Source organism: Engystomops pustulosus, chromosome 10, assembly GCF_040894005.1.
Source record: "Engystomops pustulosus chromosome 10, aEngPut4.maternal, whole genome shotgun sequence".
NCBI lineage: Eukaryota > Metazoa > Chordata > Amphibia > Anura > Leptodactylidae > Engystomops > Engystomops pustulosus.
The window spans coordinates 2328549-2355945 of record NC_092420.1 but is presented as its reverse complement, the minus strand read 5'-3'; the positions used below and the strand labels follow the sequence as shown (position 1 = coordinate 2355945).

Genomic DNA, 27397 nt, shown 5'->3' with positions numbered 1-27397 from the left:
CTTTCTAAATAATACATAATATTCATTTATTATACTGTCTGGGCCGGGAGATTTGGCTTTTTTCAATGCTTTTATCACTTCTTCTACTTCCTCTATGCTAATAGGTCCATTTAATTCTTGATTCATCTGTTTGTCCAGCGCTGAGGAGAGGAATTTCCTTATCTTTTCCCCTGGCGGGTCCCTATATCCCACTGCTTCCTTCAAATTATATAATGACAAATAGTAATTTTTAAAGACCTCCAGTATCACTTGTGGATCAGAAAGCAGTTCCCCTCTTTCATTCAATATTTTCTATATAACATTTACCTCTTTTCGTTGGTTTACTACATTGCTAAGAAGTTTGGATGCTTTATTACCTGGAGCGTATGTGCGAGCCTGAGTTTGCTTAAGTTGCTTTGCTTAGTCATTTATTAATATTGTATTTATTTCATATCTTGTATCTTCTATTTTATCAAATAGGACATTGTCCAAATCTTTTTTGTGTCGATCTTCTAAACTTTTCAGTTGATGTCATAAAACTTGTAACTTCTTTACTTCTTTTTTTTGCTTTGTAATAATCTCCCAACATATTGCCATCTTATGCGCACACCCCAGTGCGGCTTTATTCTCCAGGTTATTACACACAAAAACGTTTTATAGTTTCTCTTGGATCTCATGTTTACATTTATAAAGGATCTCGCTGTGCATTCTCCAATCAGAAAAATTGTCATGATGATCTAATATTTTGTTGACACAAATGGTGGTGAGTGCCAACTCCTTCTTTTCTCTTCTCTTTGATGATGAAAAAGTACTCTGTTCTGTGTTCTACTAAAGTTTAAGCACCACCACCTACATGCATATACATGTCATACCTCTCCAACAGGAAGAATTGGCTAGAAGAGATCTGGACACTTTATAATCCCTATGAAAAGGTCTAAAAGCAGTGCCCCTTATACGTCTTTTTTGATATATATGATTATCTGAAACAGGTGTCCCTCCCCCAATACAATTCACTATCTTAGTGCATCAAATATATTTTACACCTCTGCGATCAGGGAGAGTTCATTTTACTTAGCAGATTATAGCAGTGATATTTGCTTTCAAATTCCCCCATTAGTGATTAGTAGCGATATTAACTGCTCAAAACAGTGTCTTACTTCTTCACTTGTTAGTTAGTAGCAGTGTTGACAGTTTAATATATTATCCGGAATTTTATGTGGAGACAGTAATTGGCAAATATCATTTGCTAATAATTAGTAGTTAGTAACAATGATCTTAGTTTGATACAGTGTCCTATTCAGTTAGTAATTAGTATCACTCGTAATAATACAATTATTATTAGATGGTCGAATCCATTCTAACAAAGTGGAATTCGTTTAGAATTTCAGGAAAGATTTGGTTCTGCACGAATACGAAGTTTCCAGTGATTCGTGGGAACAAATTTTTTTTCCCTTTATTAGCAAAATGGCTGCAAGCACAATGCATTACATGGGGCAGAGAACTCTGGGAAGAATAAAGGAACACCCCCGATCACATGTGCAGGGATGTAATCCAATCAGCGACCGGCAGGCTTATGTGATGTCACCGCCCTATAAAACCAGACGGCCATTTGCAATCCTGTCATTTCACACTGCATGCGCTGTCTCTAGCGTCCAGCTGCTTGTACTCAGTAGCTGATGGAGTGATTTTTGCTCAAAGTCCAGGGTGTCAGCTTTTGGGGTTCTGTATTCCCCAAATGCCAATTCTTTTTTGTTGCTAAAGTTGATATCAAGAAATCCGTGTCAAATCCACATAGTTGTGGAGTTATTTTTTTTTCAAAGTCCAGGTTGTCAGTTTTTGGGGTTCGGTTTTCCCCCAAATTTCTATTCTTTTTTGTTGCTAAATTTGATATCAAGATATCTGTCTCAAATCAACATAGTTGATTAACCAATATATAAGACAGAGAGGTGGCAGGTGAAGCAAGCAGAGGTTGCAGCACAGCAAGCGGACATCGTAGCAGGGTTGACTCTGTGAGGCCAGAACTGCCAGTGTCACCTAGCGGCAGTGTGTTGATCAACAACCCAAGGGTTCTCGATTGGTTGAATAGGTCATCCAATTCCTCCCAAATGACATCTGACAACCCCAGCCAAGAGTCCATGGGTTCGTGAGATACAACTCTTAGTTGGCATGGCCCAGGAGCAGTTCAGCGGCCCTCACCTGTCCTCAACCAGCCTCTGTCCTGTTCATTTCCCTCAGCCAGAGATCTACTAGGTGGTCTGGGCTCAGCATCACTATACAACGAGGATGAAGTCTTTGAGGACAGTCAGCAGCTGCTTGGCAGTGAAGAGGTGGGGCAGACATTCGCTGATTCGTGCAGTAGGTGGGAAAGTAGAGATGTGGAGAGTGGCATGGGCGGTTGAAAGTGGTTGGGCTGTGCATACTGACACCATTGAGGAGAAAAGCAGTGACAGGGAAACACAAATCAATGATGATGTAGCCAATCGCACTTGGGAACCGGGTGAAGCAAGGGCTTCATCATCATCGTTGGGAGAAGAGGGTGTCATCTTTTGCATCAGGCAGTGAAACAAGCAGCAAGTCGCTATTGTGGCCGTGAGTCAGCAGGTTGGCTGCAGAGCAAGGAAGAGAGGCAAACGGTGGTGGGGTACAAAACGCAGTGTCCAAGTAAGCAGTGGCACAGGGGCTCAGCGAGGCAGCAGTGTTAGTAGTCACTACTAAAGTGCAGAGTGTTGACGGTAAAATCATCTACACGGCAGTGTGGCAGTTTTTTGACACCAGAGGAGCCGAGCGACCGTATATGTAGAATCTGTGGGCAGAAAGTGAACCGTGGCCAGGGAGCTAACGTTGGCACCACGGCCCTGCGTCAACACATGCAGCAGCACCTAGAGGCACACATGCTATTTCAGCCAGTCGAGGCTCCAGCACCTCTGCCCAAGGAAGTTGTTTGTCTTTGACATCATCTCCCAGTCCAGATGCTCCTGCTCCTCGCTGCGCATGGAGCCAGCAGTCGTTGAAAGAGGCGATTACAAAGAGACAACTGTATGCATCCAGCCATCCTAAGGTGCAGAAGCTGACCGTGCTCCTGTCCAAATTGTTGGTACTGCAGTCCCTCCCTTTCCAAGTTATGGACTCTGCACACTTCAGAGAACTAATGGCTTGTGCCGAACCGAGGTGGAGAGTTCCAAGCTGAAATTTATTTTCCAAATAGGCAGTGCCAGCCTTTCACCAATATGTAGAACAGAAGGAGGGCCAGTCCTTGAGCTTACAGACGTGTGGCGCTGTAACTACAGTCAGGGGCAGCACATGTCCTTTACGGCCCACTGGGTGAATGTGCTTCCCGCCCAGCCACACCAACAAGTTGAACAAGAGACACCGCTTTCTCGTCCACGTTGTCAAAGTGCTGCTCCTGCGCCAATGTCTGGCTCCTCCTTCTCCACCCCCACCACCTCAGCCTCCACATATCTAAGTGCTGCTTTATCATACTACATACTATAAAATACATGTGCAGGGCACAGCGGTGTCAAGCAGTTCTGCACCTGGTTAGCCTCGGCGAACAAAGTCACACAGGGTAGGAACTGCTCAGCGTCATGCAAGAAGAAATCAATGTGTGGCTTTCTCTGCGACAACTGCAAATCGGAACCATGGTGACAGGCAATGGGAGGAACATGGTGTCCGCTCTGCACCTAGGAGGGATGGTCCATGCACCCTGCATGGCGCTTGTGTTCAATCTGGTTGTCAAAAGGTTCCTGAAGTCTTCCACCCATCTGCAAGACATTCTATAAATGGCCAGGACACTGTGCACGCACTTCAGCCATTCTTACAAAGCCAAGCACACCCTCCTCGAGTTGCAGCTTCAGAACGGCCTACACCAACATAGTCTGACGTTTCCACCTGTTGGAATTCCAGCCTCCATATGTTAGACCGCCTGTATGAACAGAGAAAAGCCATTAATGATTTTTTGAGGATGCAAGCAGACAGGAGTACTCCCCTGTGTAACTTTCATGTCAGCCACTGGCAGCTCATGCGTTACACCTGCCGTTTGCTCAGGCCCTTTGAAGAGGCCACGTTATTTGTCAGTCGCCAGGACTACGGGATGAATAACGTCATTCCACTGCTTCATGTCTTGGAACAGATACTGCAAAATCTGTCTGGTCAGGGCACTGGAGAAGTGGTGACTACATCTCATGGCCATGGACATGAGTCCAGTGGGGGCTGAACTGGAGGAGGAGGAGGACATTGGAGCACAAGCAGAGTCTGGTGAAATTAGTGGTTTTTCTAACGAGGCAGATAACTCAGAAGACCCGTGGCAGTATACAGTGGAGACCAAGGCCCGGAGTCCATCAGAGTCACTTGCATAGATGGCCCGCAGCATGCTGCTTTGCCTAACTAGTGACAGCCGAATAGTCACAATCCGGCATAGGGATGACTTTTGGCTCTCCACCCTCTTGTATCCTTGCTACCGGTCCAAAATGGGTGCCTTTTTTCGGCTGCCGAGAGGGAGGAACAACTGGCATACTATAAAGAAATACTGTGCAAAGAGTTTGCCGCTGCCTATGTGCGCCATTGTCCATCCTCTGCCAGGTCTGACCAGAGGATTCCTGGCAGTGATCACTCATGTACTCCTGCCACAGCTGCTGTGGAGAGATGGGGAGGGGGGTGTTGGAGCAGTAGCAGCTCCATCAGCAGCAGCTTAAGTCTGGAGCACTATACCACCCCAGATAGAGGATCCCCCGGACTACTGGGCAGCCAAACTTGATGTGTGGTGAGTAGAGAAGCTGTCCTGCTCGGCCAGTAGTGTGGCATCAGAGCGGGTGTTCAGTGCGGCGGGGGCCATCCTTACTGCTTGTCCACTTGTAATGTGGAGAGACTAACCTTTGTCAAGATGAATCAGGCATGGATTGGCCAGGATTTTAACACACCAATGCCTTATGCATCAGATTAGATCAGCCATGATGCCTCCCCCAAACGTTGAGAAATGAGTCTGGATTCTAACTACCTGCCTCAGCCACTATTCTGATACTGCCACCCGCCTGATGCCACATTAGCTCCATCTGCCTCCCACCATCTTTACCAAGGACTGGAATTGTCCCCCACCTCCACATTCCATCATTGTGCCACACTGTGGCCTACCATGTTGTTGCCACCACCAGAATGTGTCATTGTGCCGCTCTGGCTGAGGGAAATGGCCTTATGCTGCTGCTACTCCTGCTGCCCACCAACACACACTGTGATTGTGTCACTCTCTGACCTCCTGCTGCTACTGCTGCCGCCACACTTTGTCATTGTGCCACACTGTGGCCTACCATGTTGCTGTCACCTGCATAATTTGTCATTGTGCCACTCTCTGACCTCCTGCTGCTGCCGCCACCTCCACACTCTGTCATTGTGCCACACTGTGGCCTACCATGTTGCTGTCACCTGCATAATTTGTCATTGTGCCACTCTCTGACCTCCTGCTGCTGCCGCCACCTCCACACTCTGTCATTGTGCCACACTGTGGCCTACCATGTTGCTGCCACCACCAGAATTCGTCATTGTGGCACTCTCTGGCCTTATGCTGCTGCTACTCCTGCTGCCCACCTACACACACTCTGATTGTGCCACTCTCTAACCTTCTGCTGCTGCTGCCGCCACCTCCACACTTTGTCATTGTGCCACTCTGTGGTCTTCAATGTTGCTGCCACCTCCATAATTTGTCATTGTGCCACTCTGCGGCCTACTCATGCTGCTGCCTACTGACCGCTGTCTCCCTGGAACACTCTGTGATTTTCATAATGCTGTTTTCACCCTCCACCACTCTATGACGTTGCCACTATGTTTAGTTTCCCCCTTCATTTCATCTGTCAGAAGGAATGAAAAGCCTCACGATTGACAACCAAAAGCAGGAGTGGATACAGAACACACAGGACATGCAAGTATCCCATTTACTGCTCATCTCTGTTTTGGATCCACTCCTTTTTGTTTTTGGCTTTAGCGATACTGATGATGGATTATTGACCGATTGAAAGCGGACACTGACACGTGAAAAGAAGGGCAAAATGATCAGTGACATCAATGCAAAATAACTGCCGACATCCTCTGCACTCTTTTGGGTAGTTTCTACATGTATCCGCGTGTAACAGAACAGGTTGTGTCGTCATCTATGGAATCATCTGATGTCAGTGTAAAAAGATTGCACTCTGTGATGTTATAGTGGGATCTTGGCCCTCAGCTCATTCCTTTCGAGCCGGCACAGACCTTGTCAGGCTGCGTTCCTGCTTCGCTTATTTGGGGAAGTTGGCCTCTGTAAGTGCACATGGAAGTGAAGAGTGAAGCGATTCTTAGAGCCGCAGCTGTCATGTGCATGTCGTACTAAAACACAGCATTGTTTGAAGACCAAACCATGCTTTTACAACACCCTACAGGCTCTCTGCAGCCAGGAAATACCTGTTTTTTAACGTGATTCGCCATAATTCTATTTGGGTCGAAATCAAATTTTTGAAAAATTTGCCCATCTCCAGTTACAGCCCCTAAGGGTCACATGGTAGGCACTTACATGGTCCTTGATGTCACTACCTTCCTGGTTTAATCTAAGAGTGGGGTGTAGTTGTGTCTGTTGAGTTACTAGGACACTTATTTAGTATCTCTCAGAATGGACATTATGTATTATCATCTTTATTGGAACAGGACAAACATTACTAAAACAACTATTGCAGAGGGTGAGTGATATATTTCCTATTTCATTCAGAATAGTCTAGGTTAAGCGTTGCATGCATTTTCCCGTCCATGATGTCATAAGAAGATCCAGCGATGTCATGAGAAGACCCAATGATGTCACTGCGGGGTCATGTGACTGGGGTCAGGCTTCAGATCATGCAGGGATGATATTGGGGTCATGCTCTTAGGATGATGCAAGTTATAATATGGCCGATCCTTCATGCCAGAGACTTGTCTCCACCTCATTTATCGGCACGGCGCCTTCCTTCAGTGAGATTTTAAACCTTCTCCAGTTATACCTAAAAGAAAAAATAAAAACACTGCGTTGAGTCTTGCTCTTACCGGGATGTGCTCGACCTGTGGAAGTTTTAAGATCAGAGGAATCTTCATAAATTTGGCCTCACAGGGCAGTTCAGTTAATTTTATGTTCAGTTGGAGGCTGAGATTTCATTGATGTCATTTTGGGGACTGTTTAACTTTTCAATCACTTTTTTATAAAAATTTGTGTTGCAAAATGGCAAAAAAGTGGTTCTTTGGACATTTGTGCGCCATATATTGAAAAATTAGACACTTTTGTGACCTAATATGCGGCACCTAACAGGTTAACTGCTGCGATCAGTGCCACTTCCCAGTAGTTGTGAGTTGTGCAACACCACGGACACCCGCAGCATATCACTAGAGCTCAGCCTGTGAGCCATACAGCCCTTACTGCTGTAAAACACATATAGGGGCTTATTTACTACGGGTTCCGTGGCCACATTTCCATCGAGTTTTCCGACTTTTCGGGGATTGCGTCACCGGGACAGGGATTTAGAAGGGCATTGTGTTGCACGCACCGGCTTTCATGCAACAAATTGGAGGGGGGGGGGGCGGCCCGTCGGACGACCCGACTGATTCGGACAAACCACAGGATTTAACTTTAAATTTTTGTCGCAAGATCAAGCTCTTACATGCACCAGGAAGAAGAAGGTGAACTCCAGGGACCTGAGCGGGGAAGCAACACATGCAGGATATCGGGGGAACAATCTTAGTGACTCCCCGCACAGTGCATTATACACGGACAATGCACTTACATGCACCAGGAAGAAGAAGGTGAACTCCGGGGACCTGAGCGGGGAAGTGACACATGCAGGATACCGAGTGCACAATGTTAGTGACTCCCCGCACAGCGCATTATACACGGACAATGCACTTACATGCAGCGGGAAGAAGAAGGTGAACTCCGGGAACCTGAGCAGGGAAGAGACACATGCAGGATATCGGGCGCAGGATCTTAGTGACTCCCCGCACAGCACATTATACACGGACAATGCACTTACATGCAGCGGGAAGAAGAAGGTGAACTCCGGGGACCTGAGCAGGGAAGCGACACATGCAGGATATCGGGCGCACGATCTTCTTGAATTGCGGCAGATGTGCATTCCGGTCTGACAATGCACTTTCGGGGATCGTGCAGGACGGGTAAGTAAATGTGCCCCATATAGTATGTGTATAGCATATGTATAGTATGTGTCGTTAATGTCTCATTAATATACAGTGGACCTAGGGCCCACAATTGAAATATATTTATTTTGAAGCACTGTGCAACCCAAAACACATCATCATCATCAATGATGATAAAAATGCAGATGTTTTCTGAGTTGCGTTATTCAGTGTTTTCAATGAGTTTTCAAATACCATGTAAAAACAAATTGTGCACAAATCCTAAAATCTTGTGTCATCCCCCTCTTATTGTGACCTATTGTGCCTCTCATTTTCACCTTCTCTTGTGGGCCCCATATCCGTTCCCCAGCAGCTCTTCTCCTTCTTCCTCTGCTGCTGCTATCACGACTCCCCCAGCAGGGGAACAATGTTGGTGCAGAGAGCTGGGGCTCAGCAGGGGCATTGGGCAGCAGGGGATGGAGCCAACAGTTGTTTGGGCCCACTGGTGGTGGTAGACTGGTGGGCCAGTCCAACCCTGTCAATATGACACTCACCAGGTGAATGATTGGAGCCTTTAAACCACTGGCATCTCTGGACATTCTTCTCTGGGTGACAGAAAATTATGTAAAGTTTGGGCAGAAAAAGACCTCCGAGTATTACGAGACCGCAGAGACTGATAGAGGCGCAGAGAGCGGTGACCTGCACCTGCAGGAGATACAAGAGACTCAATGCCATTATAGAGGGTCTACACTACAACACCCTACAGTATGGAGACTACAGTGGATGACAAAAGCGCAGAGACTGATGGAGGCGCCGCAAGTGGTGTCCTGACCATGTCAGTAAAGAGGATCTTCACTACAACCCCCTATAGCAGTGGTGGCGAAGCTATGGCACGGAGCCCTAAGTGTGGGCACCCAGACCAACACCAAAGACAACACAAGGGATATTCTTTGATTCCCAAACAGCACTGAGGACAACAAGTCCTGGACTATCTTAAAGCAAAAGAACTGCCTGAGACTACAGGAGGAATGGGAAGGTGTGAGCAGATGTTGATTATCATTGTAGCACCGGCTCCAGGTCCGAAAATTCTTCCTATTTGGGGGTACCTGAATTTATCCCGCCTTCTTTGGTGTTCTCAGGATACTAATACGATTGAAAGCTACGACAGAGAAGGCAGCAAGAAGTCTCCTCGGGAGAATATAATGGGGCAGATTTACTTACCCGGTTCATTCGCGATCCAGCGGCGCGTTCTCTGCGGTGGATTCGGGTCTTCCGGCGATTCACTAAGGCAGTTCCTCCGACGTCCACCAGGTGTCGCTGCTGCGCTGAAGTCCGCCGAGGTCCGCCGGAGTGCACGATCCATTGCTGGGTGAAGTTAAGCGCGTGTCCAGCGACACTTTTTTTAAAAAAAATGCGGCGGTTTTTCCGAATCCATCGGGTTTTCATTCGGCCACGCCCCCCCATTTCCATCGTGTGCATGCCGGCGCGGATGCGCCACAATCCGATCGCATGCGCCAAAAACCCAGGGCAATTCAGGAAAAATCGGCGCAAATCGGAAATATTTGGGTAACACGTCGGGAAAATGCAAATCGGGCCCTTAGTAAATTACCCTTCAATGTCTGAGTTAACTGTATAATTGAGGTAATTTCCACTTACTCTGTTTAAATGAAGTTGGATGTAACACAACAGTTCAACTGATAGAAGATAAGTAATAAGCCATTTAAGGGTTATAGAATAAAGAGTGAGGCGTCTATGAAAGAATGAGCACATTGACAGTGGTCACTTATCACCTCACTAATATCTTCTACCTCTCGCTCTCCTCTGGTGTCATCCCCCCTTCTTTCAAGCATGCTGTTATTACCCCGTTACTAAAGAAACCTTCCCTGGACCCATCCAGTGCTACTAACTACAGACCAGTCTCTAATCTCCCTTTCATCTGCAAACTCCTGGAACGCCTGATCTATTCTCAACTAACCCACTATCTCTCTATAAATCCCTCCTCGATCCCCCACAATCTGGTTTCCGATCTTTGCTCTCGCCTGAAACTGCTCTTTCTAAAGTCTCCAATGATCTCCTCACTGCAAAATCCAAAGGCGACTATTCGCTCCTTGTTCTTCTGGATCTATTGGCAGCATTTGACGCTGTGGACCACCAGCTCCTCCTCAGGGGCTTCAGTCCATCACATTTCGGATTTATATTTATCCTGCCCCAGCTTCTAGCCACTAGATGCCTCCATTCTGTATGCTGGAGGTCCAATACTTTATTGATACATGAAGACTTTGTGATGCCTGACTCCCGCTGCTTTTTGGGTTCAATGTCAAGCAAGATTTGAGAGGGGAAAATAATGCAATAGACAAATAACACATCCAAATAATGATACTTTAGAAAAGAGAGGGAAAGCGGATGTGCAAACAAGATAAATTTTATTATTTCATCAATATATGTCAGTGTCGACATGAAGTCCATTTCTTTTACAATGGATACTTGTGGAGGTGACATTCCCCCACTCTAGTTCCACCTTCATATTCTCAAATGCTTTTATAGTACAGGCAGTCCCCGGGTTACATACAAGATAGGGTCTGTAGGTTTGTTCTTAAGTTGAATTTGTATGTAAGTCGGAACTGTATATTTTATCATTGTAATCCCAGCCAGAACTTTTTTGGTCTCTATGACATTTGGATTTTAAAATGTTGGGTTGTCATAAGAATCAAGATTAACAATAAAGCTTCATTACAGACACATCTGATAACAGTTATAGGTGTTTATTGTAGCCTAGGACTAAAGTACAATGGGGGACATTAATCATAGTGGGTCTCAGGTTCGCCTATGTGTGCGCCTGTTTTTTTTTTTTTTTGCGTTTGTTATTTACTAAGGGTCTTGTGTTTGCTTCGTTAATGTGGGGTTTTTTTTTGCTGCGCCACACCATCAGTGTGGATGGTCAAGTAGATTGACCATCCACACTCAAATTTGGAGTTTCCGCAGATTGTGTGCTTATTGTCTCACGCAGATCATCAGCAATAGCAATTGGTATTTTGTGTCTGATAGCTATGTTGTGCAGAACACAACATGCAACAATGATTTTACATATGAAATCGGGCTTATATAATAATGCCCCTCCTGAAATGTCCAAACATCTAAACCGACTTTTTAATGTGCCAAAAACACGCTCGATGTGTGAACGAGTCTTGCGATGTGCGGAATTGTATTTTTTCTCTTGAACACTTGATGGCTGCAGGTATGGAGTCATCATCCATTTTCTTAAACAATATCCATTGTCACCTAAAACAGGGATAAATGATATATTATGATCAATGAAAAGAAAGATGATCTTCCAGGTTGAAATCATGACCTAAACAATTACATACATGTTTAAACATCAAACATTCCAAACTCACCAAGTAATATGCTGTCTCCATATTTTCCAGCCTCAAAGTTGCCGCACAATTGCGAATTTGAAAAAATGTATGAGTCATGGCATCCTCCAGGGAATTTCGCAACAACATCAATAATTTCCATTCTTGGCCCAACTGCAATCTGAGTGTTAATTGAGTGGTACATTTTTCTGTTGCGGAATATGGATTCATTGTGACCTGGTGGAACTATAGCCACGTGTGTACAATCCACAATACCAATAATGTTTGGGAAGCCATGCATTTTATAAAATAACTCCTTGTTTGTAAGTTGTTTTTGTGTTGTATTTGGGAATTGAATGTATTGTGGAGAAACATCAACAATGGCATTCACCACGGTTTTCAGAATTAGGCTGAATGATGGCTGTGAAAATCCAAAACGAGATGCAACACAATATTGGAATGATCCGCTTGCCAAATAGTGTAATACCGACATGACTTTAGTAATACCAGGAATTGCAAAACTGCGTCTTGTCTTTCTTCCAATTTTTTTTTTTAATAATTGGTATAGTTCCAGGATGGCTCTTTTGTTTAAGCGGCAATTTTGAATTATTTCCTCTTCAGAAATGGCCTCAATTCTGAGTCTTGATGCAAATCTTCGGGCTTTTCTTTTTTTGGTTTTATGATTAATGTTTGTTGTATTTTTCTCTTGTTGAGTTGTGGCCAACAATAAGATTGGTACTATTACATCCATTTTTTGGTTCTTTGGAATCTGTGACAAAAAAATCCTTTAGTGTTTGTTTTTTTTTCTTTTGTTTGGTCACTTAAAGTGTTGTAATATTTACCTTTTTTTGAGACTTTCAGGTGGACAAGTTGTTTTGTGTGTCTCGTTTTTCATTTTCATCAGGCTCCATTTATATTCATGGTCATGCCCTTGTGTAAGGCCCAAACAACGCAATTAACATGTGAACACCACCTGCCAATGTAAACGAATAAAAAGCAACCAATAAGAAACAAACGTGCAAATACATAAACACAACAAGGGAACAAGGCCGAAAGAGATGATTAAGAGCAAGCTGCAAAGGCAGAGGTAAAAAAAAAAAACATTGAAAAGGTAAATTTATTTTCAAAGATACATTTTAAACAATAATGTTTAAAAAACAAGCAAACCTAGCATGTAAAACATGGGTTACAAGTATACAAAATTTTTAAAATTTGACTTCGCAGACATAATTGTGGGATAAAACACCCAAATTTGAAAGCATGGCTGAAGGAGGATCATCAGCCTCAGGTAAGCCACAAATAAAAAGTAAATAGGAAAAGATATATAGCTCAAATAACTAATGTGGTTAAAACATTACATTATAGATTCAAATACAACCAAAAAAAGGGCAAAGGCTTTTCACATGAAAGAACTCATTGAAATTGTCCGGTATCTAGACCAAAAGGGGTATGAAAATGCTCCGCCGGGAAAGGTCCATCTGCACAAAACAATTATTCTTCGTAAACTTTCGAAACATCTTGAAACCAAGTTTGGCCGCAAGCATACACCCCGCCAGATCCAGAAGAGGTATTCTGATTTGAAGGGCAGGCAGCCAGCAACACTTGTAAAAATACGGGAAACAATTGCAAAGGGTAAGTTAAAAATGTACGGCTGTGTTCACACATGTTGTTTACATCAAAGTTAACAAAGTGATAATATTTAAAGGAGTGATGTTTCAAATTTTGAAAACAAATGTTTTAATATTCATGTCTGTTTGATGAACCAATGTTTTTTGACATAAGATTAACACATGTGTTACCAAAACACGAGCACAGTTTTAATAGACCAGTTCACAAAACATATGAGTGTGTTAACATTCATTTTACACATAATCAAGAAATACATTGCTGATAACAATATGTAAACAAGCAATACAAGTTACCATAATCACTCGAAATGCGAACTGGTTTGTGGAAAATGCACTTGTGTTTTGCAAAACATGGGTTAACATTATGTAAACACACACTTGTTAAGCCAAAAACATGGGAAAAACCACACATTGTCAAAACTTTAATGATTTTAGGCAGGTGTGTTAGCCAGTGTTTTTTCAATTTAAATGCATGGCTAATGTATACATGCCTAGATTAAAGAACAAAATATAAACTTAAACACAAACATCGATTTGTTAATAATAATAATCTTTATTTATATTGCGCCATCAAATTCCGTAGCGCTTTACAAATCATAGGGGACATATACAACTATATTACATTAAAGGACAAACAGTCATATGGAACAATGGGAGTGAGTGCCCTGATCACAAGAGATTAGTCTATGAGGATGAGGGGAGGACACAAGAGCTTACAGCCTATGAGGATGAGGGGTGACACAAGAGCTTACAGTCTATGAGGATGAGGGGGTGACACAAGAGCTTACAGTCTATGAGGATGAGGGGGTGACACAAGAGCTTACAGTCTATGAGGATGAGGGGGTGACACAAGAGCTTACAGTCTATGAGGATGAGGGGGTGACACAAGAGCTTACAGTCTATGAGGATGAGGGGGTGACACAAGAGCTTACAGTATATGAGGATGAGGGGGGACACAAGAGCTTACAGTCTATGAGGATGAGGGGGTGACACAAGAGCTTACAGTCTATGAGGATGAGGAGGACACAAGAGCTTACATTCTATGAGGATGAGGGGGTGACACAAGAGCTTACAGTCTATGAGGATGAGGGGGTACCACAAGAGGTTGTATAATGGTCCAGCTTTATAATTTGTTCGGATTGCAGCAAGAGCCTCAAACAGGTCGCAATCACTTCAGACAAAGCAGACTCCAAGCCATGGAGGAATAAAGGCAAACAGTAAGTAAAAGTTGATGACACGTTTTAACATCTTTAATAAACAAAAAATAACAATAAACAATTTAAAAAAAAACACACAGGAAACATCACAAAGCTCCAATGACCCAGAGGAAACTGTGACCTTACACTTGGACGCCATATCCATCAACAATTCATCATTGGATGGACAACAAGCAAGCACAAATGCTGTTAATTTAATGCAAAATATGTATGATGATTTAAGTTCAAAGATTGATAAGCAGAATGCTGATATTTGCCAAATGAAAGAAACCCAGGCAAATATTCGTGAAATATTGTTTCGCCACAAAAAAACACCCTAAAAATGTTATCCAAGAAAGTTGGGCAATACATTATTGAGTGTATTCATTTAGTTTTTGTTCAATTTGATTTTGACTCCCTTTTTTTTTTTTTTTTTTAATATAAACAGATGAGTGCATCGATTGATGTTATATATGTTTTTGATAATAAAAAAAAAAAAACAACTGAATCTGTATTTTGTGATCATTATGTAGTATAAAAGTTATTTTTAATTAATTTAACATGTGCAGATTAACATTGTCAATAATCTCTTTCAAAGAGGTGACGTCCTCTCTGAAATAATGATTTTGTTCTTTAAGTGCATTTTAATGGTGATCTGAAATAATTTTCCATTGTCAAACATCGCAGAAGACTATTTCCTGTTGCATAGAGTGCCTTAGTAATTTAATTTTGTTTTATTTATTTTTATTTTTTTAAAGTGCACCTGCTCCGAGTAGGTGCATTTTCTGCGCCTATTTTGGGCGCACATTTGTGATAGATCCCGTGCAAACATCTGTTTAGGACGCACTCACTATGTCAGATAAGGCGCAGGGACTCAAAACCACTAAGTGCCGAACTCTGCCGTGCATAAATGCGCCTAATTAACGAGATGCGCCAGATTTTTGCGCTAAAAGACGCTCAAAACAGTCTAACAGACTATGATTAATGTCCCCCAATAAATTACCAATATCCAGAGGTCCGTTTGTAACTAGGGGTTGTATGTAAGTCGAGTGTTCTTAAGTAGGGGACCGCCTGTATTTGCCATGACTATATTTTGAGGTTGGGTTGATCTACAGTTTGTCTACTCTAACAATGTACAATATGGGAAATAATATATTGTGCTAGTTCTTTGGACAGACCCTACTTACTGTAAGAAAGCTTGTATTCAGATGAACACAGGGAAAACGCCAGGGCACTTCAATTTAGGATATAAAACAGCTTCTTTTTATTCAAGACATGGCATAGATAAGTGTTGGACAAGTGTGCAGTGTCTTTTAATGGATTATGAATAAAAAGAAGCTGTTTTATATCCTAAATTGAAGTGCCCTGGCGTTTTCCCTGTGTTCATCTGAATGAAATCTTTCTTCATGTGAAGTCGCCTCTGGATCGCTCCCTGATTTGCTGCCCATGCACTTTCCTTGGGCGAGGTGTGGAAGCTTTTGCACATTTTCATGATCAACCTACTTAAGTTTGTACATGAATATCAGATTACCTCCATAGCGCCTTCTTGTTACTATATTTATGTAAGATCTCAAGGCTTCAAGACTTAAATTTTGATAACATTTCTGCAAATGTTCATTGAACCTCGGCAGGGGATAGGACTGAGTATCCACAGTGATGACCCGTCCTACAGCTTTGTGATATTTCTCCACTATCTGCTGATCCACAGGTAGTGTTGACCACCCAGGTGAAGGAGGCATTGGGGGTAATTTACTAAGGGCCCGATTCGCATTTTCCCGACGTGTTACCCAGATATTTCCGATTTGCGCCGATTTCCCCTGAATTGCCCCGGGATTTTGGCGCACGCGATCGGATTGTGGCGCATCGGCGCTGGCATGCACGCGACGGAAATCAGGGTGCGTGGCCGAACAAAAACCCGACGAATTCGGAAAAAAACGCAGCATTTAAAAAAAAAAAAAAGTGTTGCGAGACTTGCACTTACCTTCACTAGGAATAGGCCGGTGAACTTGAGTGCATTTCGGCGGGCCTTGGGGAACTTCAGCGCAGCAGCGACACCTGGTGGATGTCGGAGGAACTACCTTAGTGAATCCCGGCCGGACCCGAATCCTCCGCAGAGAACGCGCCACTGGATCGCGAATGGACCGGGTAAGTAAATCTGCCCCATTGAGTCTATTAGCATCAGCCAGGAAATGTTCTAGGTCACTCAGGTTCAAAATCAGAACCACCACCGAGCATGGGAATGTTTTTGTAGGTTCTTGATGTCTTGTATGTAGTCTTCTCTGTAACATAACACTATAGTGGTAGCAAAACAGATTCTACGACTTTCAGCTTCTTTCTTGAATTCCTCCATGACTGAAATAAAAGTGGGTCCAGAAGACGCCACAATGGAGACATAGGTCCAGTTATAATGGATGAGGAGATCTATAATAGGTTTTGACTGATATTGGACAGGGGGCACCATGCGCAGGAGGTTAGGACGCTTGGGTAATTTTAAAACTGTGGCAGAACAACCGATCACTGGGATTTCTGAACCTTGGAGAGAATCCAGAATCTGAAAAGGAAGAAGCAGAAATGAAAATAAGGCGAAGACTAGAAAACAATGGAACGATAATCAAAATAACCCTCATGATCGTTTTCTCTGGAGGACTTAACATATCGGCTATAATCAACGCGCGTGTACACTCCTTGGCGGGGAAATTGGGTGGCAGCTGAAAAATGAAACAATTTCCAATGAAACAATTTTTTAGCTTATTTCGGCAGATTCCAACAAAGCTATCTGGGTCACATAATATACAATAATCCATCCATAGGCTAAGTGTAAATCCGAACACAAGGTTCCTAGTTACTTTATGCAGCGCAGCACCAGCAGGGACCATGACCCAGCAGCCCTGCAGTACCCCACTAATGTACTAAGCCCCGAGTCTCCATGCCCCGGCACCCACCAGCTTCGGACCACTACAGCAGTGGAAGCCATTGTGATGCTGCACCATGTGGATTGTCCAAAGTGATACATCCCTTTAAAATACTATCATGAATGGTGTCGTACCTCATCTGATATAAAATCATCTCTGGTTTCAATCACTGCTGCTACAGGTTTTGATTTCATAATGTCATTTAGTTCCTCTACTATTCTATGGTATCTACACAAGATCTTGGGGGATGAGACCAGTTTTATCCTGAGAATAGGGGAATTTCTATTAATTTCTTCTGTAGTGAACTTCATGGCCTCCATCAGCTGCACGCTTTCGCAGAGCTTTGTTTTGTTGCTTAAGTGTCGAACAGATGCGTAGCATTCACCACGAACTGGGAATAACCCCACAATCTCCAGTTCTGGTTGTGTAGACTGGTCCCCAGACACATGACCCCCATTACTACATAGAATTGCCAGGGACTGTAGAGTCCAGGACACGGCGGCCATCAGATGGAAAGATCTGGACCTCAGAGACGACCTCCAGAGGAGATGAGGAGAGAACTTTCCGTATTCAGTTGTGGACCTAAAAAGTGCAGAAAAATAATATCAATAAAAAAATAAGAATAAAACATACAGAAAAGTAAAGAAAACTTAAGTCTTTGTTTATGACGCTGTGGTGCAAAAATGAAAACAACCTACAAAAACTGTGGAAAATGACAAACATAAGAAGATTCCCACGGTCCCTGGTTTATCAGGATGGATTATTGTGGAAGTTTTCCTTTAATAATCAATTGTACTTTTTATTTATTGCTGATACTTTTTTATTTCTTTTTCCATCTGCTTGTATTTTGGCAGCATTTTTCAGAGGAGACCCCGCAATACATTATTGTCTTTATCGTCTACGTAGTTTTTATTTCACAGGGATCGTTTTCGATTATCTCATATTCACTTTTTTGATTTAGTTTATAATTCAATGTGACTTCTCCGCTCATATTGGGGGTGTTTGCAGGCCTTGAATGCTTTCATTATGGAGTTGTAAGAATAATTTCTATTGGCCGCTTCCAGGTCCCTTCTATCACGTAGCGAGTTTGCAGACATATTCTTGGCTATAGACATTTGTCAATGACAATCAAATTAGAAACCAATTATTAGAAGATTCCCAATGCCTATAGTAAAGATGTCTCCCACTGAATGTGGGATGTATCCCAGCGAAGTGGGTAGGTGCAGGGTGTTCCTGCCTATGTACTTTTAAAAACCTGCAAAGGTTTGCAGGTGTTTCTGCAAAACAATGTCAGGTCCGACCTGGTGTAGTTTAACTGAGGCGGTGCGGCCTACGCCTATTGATGTATCCGGCGGAGGCGGTTGTGGTCTATCATATGCCGATGTATAATAAATCTCCCCCAAGGTGTGTATCTACCCTTGGCCATGCAGATGGACGGATTAAGGGTGGGACGCAATCTGGTGGGGGACCTTCCAACAATGTTTTTGGAGGTATATCGCCTGCCAGCCCCCTGTAGTATATAGCCTGGCAGCCCCCCTGTAGTATATAGCCAGCCAGCCCGATGTAGTATACAGCCTGCCAGCCCCCCTGTAGTATATAGCCTGCCAGCCCCCCTGTAGTATATAGCCTGCCAGCCCCCCTGTAGTATATAGCCAGCCCTTCTGTAGTATATAGCCTGCCAGCCCCCTGTAGTATGTAGCATGCCAGCCCCCTGTAGTATATAGCCTGCCAGACCCCTGTAGTATATAGCCTGCCAGACCCCTGTAGTATGTAGCATGCCAGCCCCCTGTAGTATATAGCCTGCCAGACCCCTGCAGTATATAGCCAGCCAGCCCCTGTAGTATATATACTGCCAGCCACCTGTAGTATGTAGCATGCCAGCCCCCTGTAGTATATAGCCTGCCAGACCCCTGTAGTATATAGACTGCCAGCCCCCTGTAGTATATATCTTGCCAGCCCCCTGTAGTATATAGCCTGCCAGCCCCTGTAGTATATAGCCTGCCGGCCCCTGTAGTATATAGCCAGCCAGCCCCCTGTAGTATATAGCCTGCCAGTCCCCTGTAGTATACAGCCTGCCCCTCTGCAGTATATAGCCAGCCTGCCCCCCTGTAGTATATATACTGCCAGCCACCTGTAGTATGTAGCATGCCAGCCCCCTGTAGTATATAGCCTGCCAGACCCCTGTAGTTTATAGCCTGCCAGACCCCTGTAGTATGTAGCATGCCAGCCCCTGTAGTATATAGCCTGCCAGACCCCTGTAGTAAAAAGCCACCAGCCCCCTGTAGTATAAAGCCACCAGCCCCCTGTAGTATACAGCTACCAGCCCCCTGTAGACTTTAGCCGCCAGTCCCCTGTAGAAAATGGCGATCTCGGCGATCTTCCCCAGCGAAGGCAGCTGTGTCTCACTGAAACAGCTGTTATCCTAGACCCCTATGTGCGTTGCGGGCCGCTGTGCGTTGCACACAGAGACACAGAGCTGAGCTAAGTCGCTGACTGTTGGAAACTGGTGGGGGCCCCTTAAAAAGTGAAAGTGGTGGGGGCCCCGGTTCAAAGCCCCATGAGCCCCTCCTTTAATCCGGAGGGGCTCATGGGCTCATTAGTATTGTCATGTTCATTCGGTGATATATTCTACTACTCCTTCCAATAAATCCTATTTTGACACAGTGCTAGGCCGTTTCTATTACTGAATTATTTTTTTTACCCTCTAATACTGGGGTTTGCCTATCACCATTGTTATTTAAAGTGAATATTAAGCCTTACTATGGGAGAGGCCGCCTAAGACAACCAGCTGTCTACTCATATGGGAAAGTCAAATGGGTGTGAGCTTTTCAAGAGAAGTTGGTGGAGTTGCCTTATTCCCTGAAATGTTTTCTCTAAATGTGTCCATCCCTGGCAAAACAAAAGTTTTTCTGATGCTTTAACTCTCACAAAGGAGACATATCCCATCCTTAGTGATGCTGCCTAATATTAGAGGACATCTACCACCAGGATGAAGGATTGTGAACCAAGCGCGCTTACATATTGTCCCCCCCCCCCCTTACTAGACACCACACAAGAACACTTTTTACTTATTATGTGTAAGCTTTGTATCTTGTCACCACGTAAAACTATGTGATGCACCAACTGGCTATAACTTTCTGACTGTTTTTTTGAAAAGTGCCTTGTATCCAGTGTTAAATCACAAATGAAGTTATTCCATGTTATCGTATATATTGTATATTGTCTCCAGCTCTCTGGAATAGAGCAACTCAATACACTGTGGCAGATTTATCAAGTGTCTGAAAGTCAGAATATTTCCAGTTGCCCATGGCAACCAATCACTGCTCAGCTTTCATTTCACCAGTGCTCATGAATATTTTAAAGGGGAGCTGTGATTGCTTGCCATGGGCAACTGGAAATATTATGACTTTCAGACACTTGATAAATCTGCCCCATTGTGCGTGGATCTAGAGATGATGGGGTCAGATGATAGGGATGCAGCCAACCCTACCAGTTAAAATAAATGGAATATCACCAGCATCATCCATGTGTTGATAGTAATAATAGCAATAGTAATACTACTACTAGTAATAATAGAAATAATAATAATGTGTTCTTTAAAAGTTTATAGTATAAACCTATGGTAGACTTTCTGGTCAGTCATTTGGTTGAGAAATAGGGGGTCCTCCAGCCATACCTCTGCTTGGGGCTCTAGAAATGGGACATTGTACGGTCCCTGCTTGGTTATTGCTGTGACATGGGGATATTAACCATAAAAATAACAAAATCTGTAGTAAGACAGTAATAATAAAAAGAATAATACACTTTGTACAAATTAATATCCTTACATACATCCGCACCTTTCAGACGAGGCTCCGGGGCTGAAGTCTGGAGGTGACTTTTCCTTCATCTTCCTTCTCCAGAGTCTCCAGGAATCAGAGAGAATTCAGCGTCTTGTATATTCTCCTTATACAGAGGGAGGTGTATACAGGCAATTACTGACCCCCCATTACTAATACATTATATCCATCTCTGATACATTATATCCATCTCTGATACATTATATCCATCACTGATACATTATAACCATCACTGATACATTATATCCATCTCTGATACATTATATCCATCTCTGATACATTATATCCATCACTGATAGGACGCTCCCTGCTCAGGATGAGGACACAGATTTAATGAGAAACACTAAAAGTCATAAGTGCCAATCGGATTAAACATTTATATAATATAACAACAAAAAATACAGAAAATAAATATATGAGACAGCAGAAATAAGTAAAAGTACTACATTCCAAGGAAAAACTGAATTACTCCCCAAACTCTTAACTTTCAAGTACTCCCAGTCCAGAGAGGCTTCAGGTGTGATAGACCAGGGACACTGTCATAGTGCAGGGACTGAGGAGAAAGCTGCTCATGGTGTTCACCTATAAGCTACCCATCCCTGCCTAAGTCATGGGACCCTCCTGCCTCTTATCTCTCTCAAGTTTATACTTAATCCGTTCTGTTCTACTACTACTCATTGTTGACTTTAACAATGAGTAGAGAACAGAACGGATTAAGATTTGCTGCAACATTAACAAATGTTGCGTATTCTGCGCAGAGTATCAGTACACACGGCTGCTATATATATTTGCTGCAAACATCTCTAAAGTTTAGCAGGAGCTGAATGGTTACATTCCTTTTTGAAGAAACTGAACTTCACAAAGTATAGTACTTTGTCAAACAGAAATCCTTTCCTTGCCTTTATGTACATTCCTTTGTGTAGTGTATTTTCTGCGAGGAAGTAGCAGCTCCACACCCCTGATATTTACCTGAATGTGTCAGATTTCCAGCAGCTCGTGTTCAGTAAACTGCTTTGTAATGTACATTAGCTCGAACTTTTTCTGCAAGATCATATACTTTTGTGGCAACACTGGTAAAGTTTAGTGTACGTACGGAACTGTAGCAGATACCTGTCTATTATTTACCACAATGTTTAGGTTATTATCTGCAGTAAAGTACCAGACATATTACCATTATCTTAAACTAAATGTTTTTAAAACCTCCAGTCGACCCATAACAGGTCTGGGCGTGATGTGCCACTAACTGGGGGGCCGGCCAGATACAGCAGAATAGGGGAGCCATAAGCCCAGCTGTGCCTGGATTTCTAAGCTACAGAGGCCTAGAGGACCCACACATCATACACTCTATATAAGGGCAATCTGGCAGCACCCGGAGGCTGTATGGATGACATCTTCTCACACACAGAGTAATATATACTAAATAATGTAAAAGACTTTCTGCCCTTCAAGCATTAATGTGATTGGTCGACCACAGAATAAGGAAACTGATTCCTTAATGAACACTTTTTAGTCATTTACCTGCTGAGAAAGTGAAAACATTTATGACATTTGATGTAGGAAAATATTGAAAATTTGGTCAATTATTTAAATAATTCAAAATGACTACAATTTGATTAAAGCCGCTTGGTTGGGATATTATAGGGGTCATCTGTGGAACATGATAAGGATATTATAGGGGACATCTGGTGCAGCATCTGGTGCAGCATCCTTTGTGCTGGAAGAACAGATGCTGTGGGGTGTTGATGCAGTAGGGTGCTGATGATGTGGAGTGCTAATGCTTTGGGGTACTAATGCTGTGGGTTGCTGATGCTTTGGGATGTTAATGCTGTGGGGTGTTGATGCTGTGGGGTGCTAATGCTTTGGGGTGCTAATGCTTTGGGGTGTTGATGCTGTGTGGTGTTGATGCTGTGTGGTGTTGATGCTGTGGGGTGTTGATGCTGTGTGGTGTTGATGCTGTGGGGTGTTGATGCTGTGGGGTGTTGATGCTGTGGGGTGTTGATGCTGTGGGGTGTTGAATTTGTGGGGTGTTTATGGTGTTGGGTGTGTGGCCAGTAAATTAGCTCTATACAGAGAAGTTGATTGGTTGTCACTCCTGTTGCATAGTCAGAAATTGCTTTGCAGTAGTATTCTTGGGTGCCGGTATGGCAGTATTATGGAGTCACTATGTACTGGTAGTGGCCATGATGTAGCGGTATTCTTGGGTGGCAGTATGGCAGTATTATGGAGTCACTATTTGCTAGTAGTGGCCATGATGTAACAGTATTCTTTGGTGGTGGTATGACAGTATTATGTAGTTGCTATATACTGGTAGTGGCCATGATGTAGTGGTATTCCTGGGTGGCGGTATGGCAGTATTATGGATTCACTATGTAGTGGTTAAATGGCCATGATGTAACGATATTCTTTGGTGGTGTTATGGCAGTATTATGCAGTCGCTATGTACTGGTAGTGGCCATGATGTACTGGTATTGCTGGGTTGCAGTATGGCAGTATTATGAAGTCACTATGTAGTGGTCGGGGCCATGATTTAGTTGTATTGGTGTGTTGCCGTATGGGAGTATTATGGAGTCACTATGTACTGTTAGTTGCCACGATGTACTAGTATTCCTGGGAGGCGGTATGGCAGTATTATGGAGTCACTATGTATTGGTACTGACCATGATGTAGTGGTATTCTTGGATGGCGGTATGGCAGTATTATGGAGTCACTACGTAGAGGTAGTGGCCATGATGTAGTGGAATTGTTAGCTGGCGGTATGGCAATATTATGGAGTCAGTATTCAGTGGTAGTGGCCATGATGTAGTGGTAAACTTTGGTGGTGGTATGGCAGTATTAGGAAGTCACTATGCAGTTGTACTAACCATGATGTAGTGGTATTCTTGAAAGGTTGTTTGGGAGTATAATGGAGTCACTATGCAGTTGTAATGGCTATAATCTATTGGTATTCCTGGGGGGGCAGTATGGTGGTATTATAGAGTCATTATGCAGTGGTAGTGGCCATTATGTAGCGGTTTTGTTAGGTGTCACTATGGCAGTATTATGGAGTCAATATGCAGTGGTAATGGCCATGATGTAGTGGCATTCTTGGATGGCAGTACGGCAGTATTATGGAGTCACTACGTGGTGGTAGTTGCCATGATGTAGGGGAATTGTTAGCTGGTGGTATGGCAGTATTATGGAGTCACTACGTAGAGGTAGTGGCCATGATGTAGTGGAATTGTTAGCTGGTGGTATGGCAGTATTATGGAGTCAATATGTAGTGGTAGTGGCCATGATGTAGTGGTATACCTGGGTGGCGCAATGGCGGTATTATGAAGTCCTTATGCAGTAATACTGACCATGATTTAGCGATATTCTTGGGTAGTTGTTTGCCAGTATAATGGAGTCACTATGCAGTTGTAATGGCTATAATGTATTGGTATTCCTGAGTGACAGTATGGTGGTATTATGGAGTCATTATGCAGTGTTAGTGGCCATGATGTAGCGGTATTGTTAGGTGTCAGTATGGCAGTATTATGCAGTCACTATGCAGTGGTTATGATGTGCTGTAAGTCTTCTTGAATTCAAAAGAACAATATTTTGAATGCTTATAGTCACCACACAGGATGAATTGTAAAGGCTTTATAGATGGGGTCATTACTGATCCGGTGATATCCAATATGCTTTTTATTCTTTTTATAAACATTTTTAGGGATGATTTAGCAGAATCTGTTTGGGTTAGGGTTTCCTTTTAAGGAATTTCGTTATTTTATTTATACCCAACATCTGATACTATGGCTCAGATAAGTTATTGGGGCACATTAAATCACCTTTTTTTTATAAAGGTTGATGTGTAGGTGGGCACTAATAAGGATCGGTTCCAGGTTTCTTAATATGGTAGTTTTAATTTATCTAATCCAATGACACACAGATAGATACTGTCACGGTTACACCCGCGATCCTCGTTACGGATTGAGGGTGTACCCGTGCCTGCTGCCTGCCTGCCTTCCCGTGGTCCTGCCTGCCTGCCTTCCTGTGGTCCTGCCTGCCTGCCTTCCCGTGGTCCTGCCTGCTTGCCTTCCCGTGGTCCTGCCTGCCTGCCTTCCCGTGGTCCTGCCTGCCTGCCTTCCCGTGGTCCTGCCTGCCTGCCTTCCCGTGGTCCTGCCTGCCAGCCTTCCCGTGGTTCTGTCTGCCTTCCCATGGTCCCCGTGTCCCTACCTTGGCTGCCACCGTGGGCCTAGTCGCACCCGCGGAGCGACCTGGTGACTCCCCGCCGCAGCAAGACCATCCCGCTTTGCGGCGGGCTCTGGCGAAGACCAGGAGTTCACTTAGACTCCGCTCCCGGGTGCGGCTAAGGTTGTTATGTCCCGCGGTGGTCCAGAGAGTCCACTTACTTAGTCCTAAGGGACTATTCCCCATAGACTGTGACAGTAAGATCCGGCCATGGACTCCGCCAAGGTCATGATCTCTGCCAAAGCCATGAACAGTGTCAAGGATCCGTACCAGCTTCTGGGTGACTTTCCCAGCACTATTGCCCAGCAGGCCCAAGAGATTGCTGTGCAAAAAGAACTCTTGGATAAACTCGCTGCCACCCTGCGGATTATTGCCTCCCAGCAGCAGGCTCCTGTGACTCCTCCTGTTGTTTCTGTCCCCCAGCCATGTTTTTCGGCAGCGAACTCTGGATTAGATTTTTTGATGCCAAACAAATTCGATGGCAACCCCAATTTTTGCAGGAGTTTTGTCGCCCAGTGCTCGTTGTACATCAAGCTGACGTCCTCCCAGTCCAGTGGCTCCGCAGCTCCCCACAGCTGCTCCAGTGGCTCCGCAGCTCCCCGCAGCTGCTCCAGTGGCTCCGCAGCTCCCCGCAGCTGCTCCAGTGGCTCCGCAGCTCCCCGCAGCTGCTCCAGTGGCTCCGCAGCTGCTCCAGTGGCTCCGCAGCTCCCCGCAGCTGCTCCAGTGGCTCTCCAGCTCCCCGCAGCTGCTCCAGTGGCTCTCCAGCCTCCGCAGCTCCCCGCAGCTGCTCCAGTGGCTCTCCAGCCTCCGCAGCTTGCCAATGCTGCTCCAGTGGCTCTCCAGCCTCCGCAGCTTGCCAATGCTGCTCCAGATACTCTCCAGCCTCCGCAGCTTGCCAATGCTGCTCCAGAGACTCTCCAGCCTCCGCAGCTTGCCAATGCTGCTCCAGAGACTCTCCAGCCTCCGCAGCTTGCCAATGCTGCTCCAGAGACTCTCCAGCCTCCGCAGCTTGCCACGGCTGCTCCAGTGGCGCCCCAGACTCCGCAGCTTGCCACGGCTGCTCCAGTGGCGCCCCAGACTCCGCAGCTTGTCACGGCTGCTCCAGTGGCGCCCCAGACTCCGCAGCTTGCCACGGCTGCTCCAGTGGCGCCCCAGACTCTGCAGCTTGCCACGGCTGCTCCAGTGACTCCGCAGCTTGCCACGGCTGCTCTGGCCACCCCTGAGGCTGCTCCGGTGTGCATAGAGCCGACCCAGCCTGCTTCCCAAGTCTTCCCGGTGCCTTCTCTCCTCCTAAGGTGTCTCACCACCAAGAAGAATTGGAGGAGGAGAAGAAAGAAGGACAGCGGGCTGAAGAAGAGAAGAGGGGCCCTAAGGGGAGGGGTACTGTCACGGTTACACCCGCGATCCTCGTTACGGATTGAGGGTGTACCCATGCCTGCTGCCTGCCTGCCTTCCCGTGGTCCTGCCTGCCTGCCTTCCCGTGGTCCTGCCTGCCTGCCTTCCCGTGGTCCTGCCTGCCTGCCTTCCCGTGGTCCTGCCTGCCTGCCTTCCCGTGGTCCTGCCTGTCTGCCTTCCCGTGGTCCTGCCTGCCTGCCTTCCCGTGGTCCTGCCTGCCTGCCTTCCCGTGGTCCTGCCTGCCAGCCTTCCCGTGGTTCTGTCTGCCTTCCCATGGTCCCCGTGTCCCTACCTTGGCTGCCACCGTGGGCCTAGTCGCACCCGCGGAGCGACCTGGTGACTCCCCGCCGCAGCAAGACCATCCCGCTTTGCGGCGGGCTCTGGCGAAGACCAGGAGTTCACTTAGACTCCGCTCCCGGGTGCGGCTAAGGTTGTTATCTCCCGCGGTGGTCCAGGGAGTCCACTTACTTAGTCCTAAGGGACTATTCCCCATAGACTGTGACAGATACATACATATATATATATATATATATATATATATATATATATATAAAATACCTACAGACGTCTGCAAATAATGGTCTTTATAACAAAAAACATCTCTCTTAAAATAAAAATAAAAAATTTCAGTGGTCTAAAGATACGTCATAGGGATATGTATGGTTTTTTATATTATGAGGTATAAAAAATAGGATAAAAATGAAAAAAGGATTTTTTTTTTTTTTAAAATTTCATATATCGTATGAAGAAGAGGTGAGTATCCAGGAG

At 44.7% G+C, this 27397-nt stretch overlaps 1 protein-coding gene and 1 long non-coding RNA gene across 2 annotated transcripts in view; both read right to left on the bottom strand.

The window, feature by feature from the left end:
* Positions 1–10860: 10860 nt before the first annotated feature.
* Positions 10861–12328, bottom strand: LOC140104487 (uncharacterized). The gene is made up of 3 exons (XR_011850336.1): positions 12290–12328; positions 11490–12216; positions 10861–11373 (listed from the first exon to the last, which is right to left on the bottom strand). It is a non-coding gene; the product is annotated as an uncharacterized lncRNA (long non-coding RNA).
* A 4158-nt stretch (positions 12329–16486) lies between these two features.
* Positions 16487–27397, bottom strand: part of LOC140104628 (metabotropic glutamate receptor 2-like) — a 32861-nt gene continuing 21950 nt past the window's right edge. Inside the window, exons 5-7 of the mRNA XM_072128246.1 lie at positions 22116–22167; positions 17318–17765; positions 16487–16822 (exon numbers count right to left, since the gene is read on the bottom strand). Of these exons, the coding sequence (XP_071984347.1) occupies positions 16487–16822; positions 17318–17765; positions 22116–22167 (836 nt within the window). The remainder of the gene's footprint in view (positions 16823–17317; positions 17766–22115; positions 22168–27397) is intronic.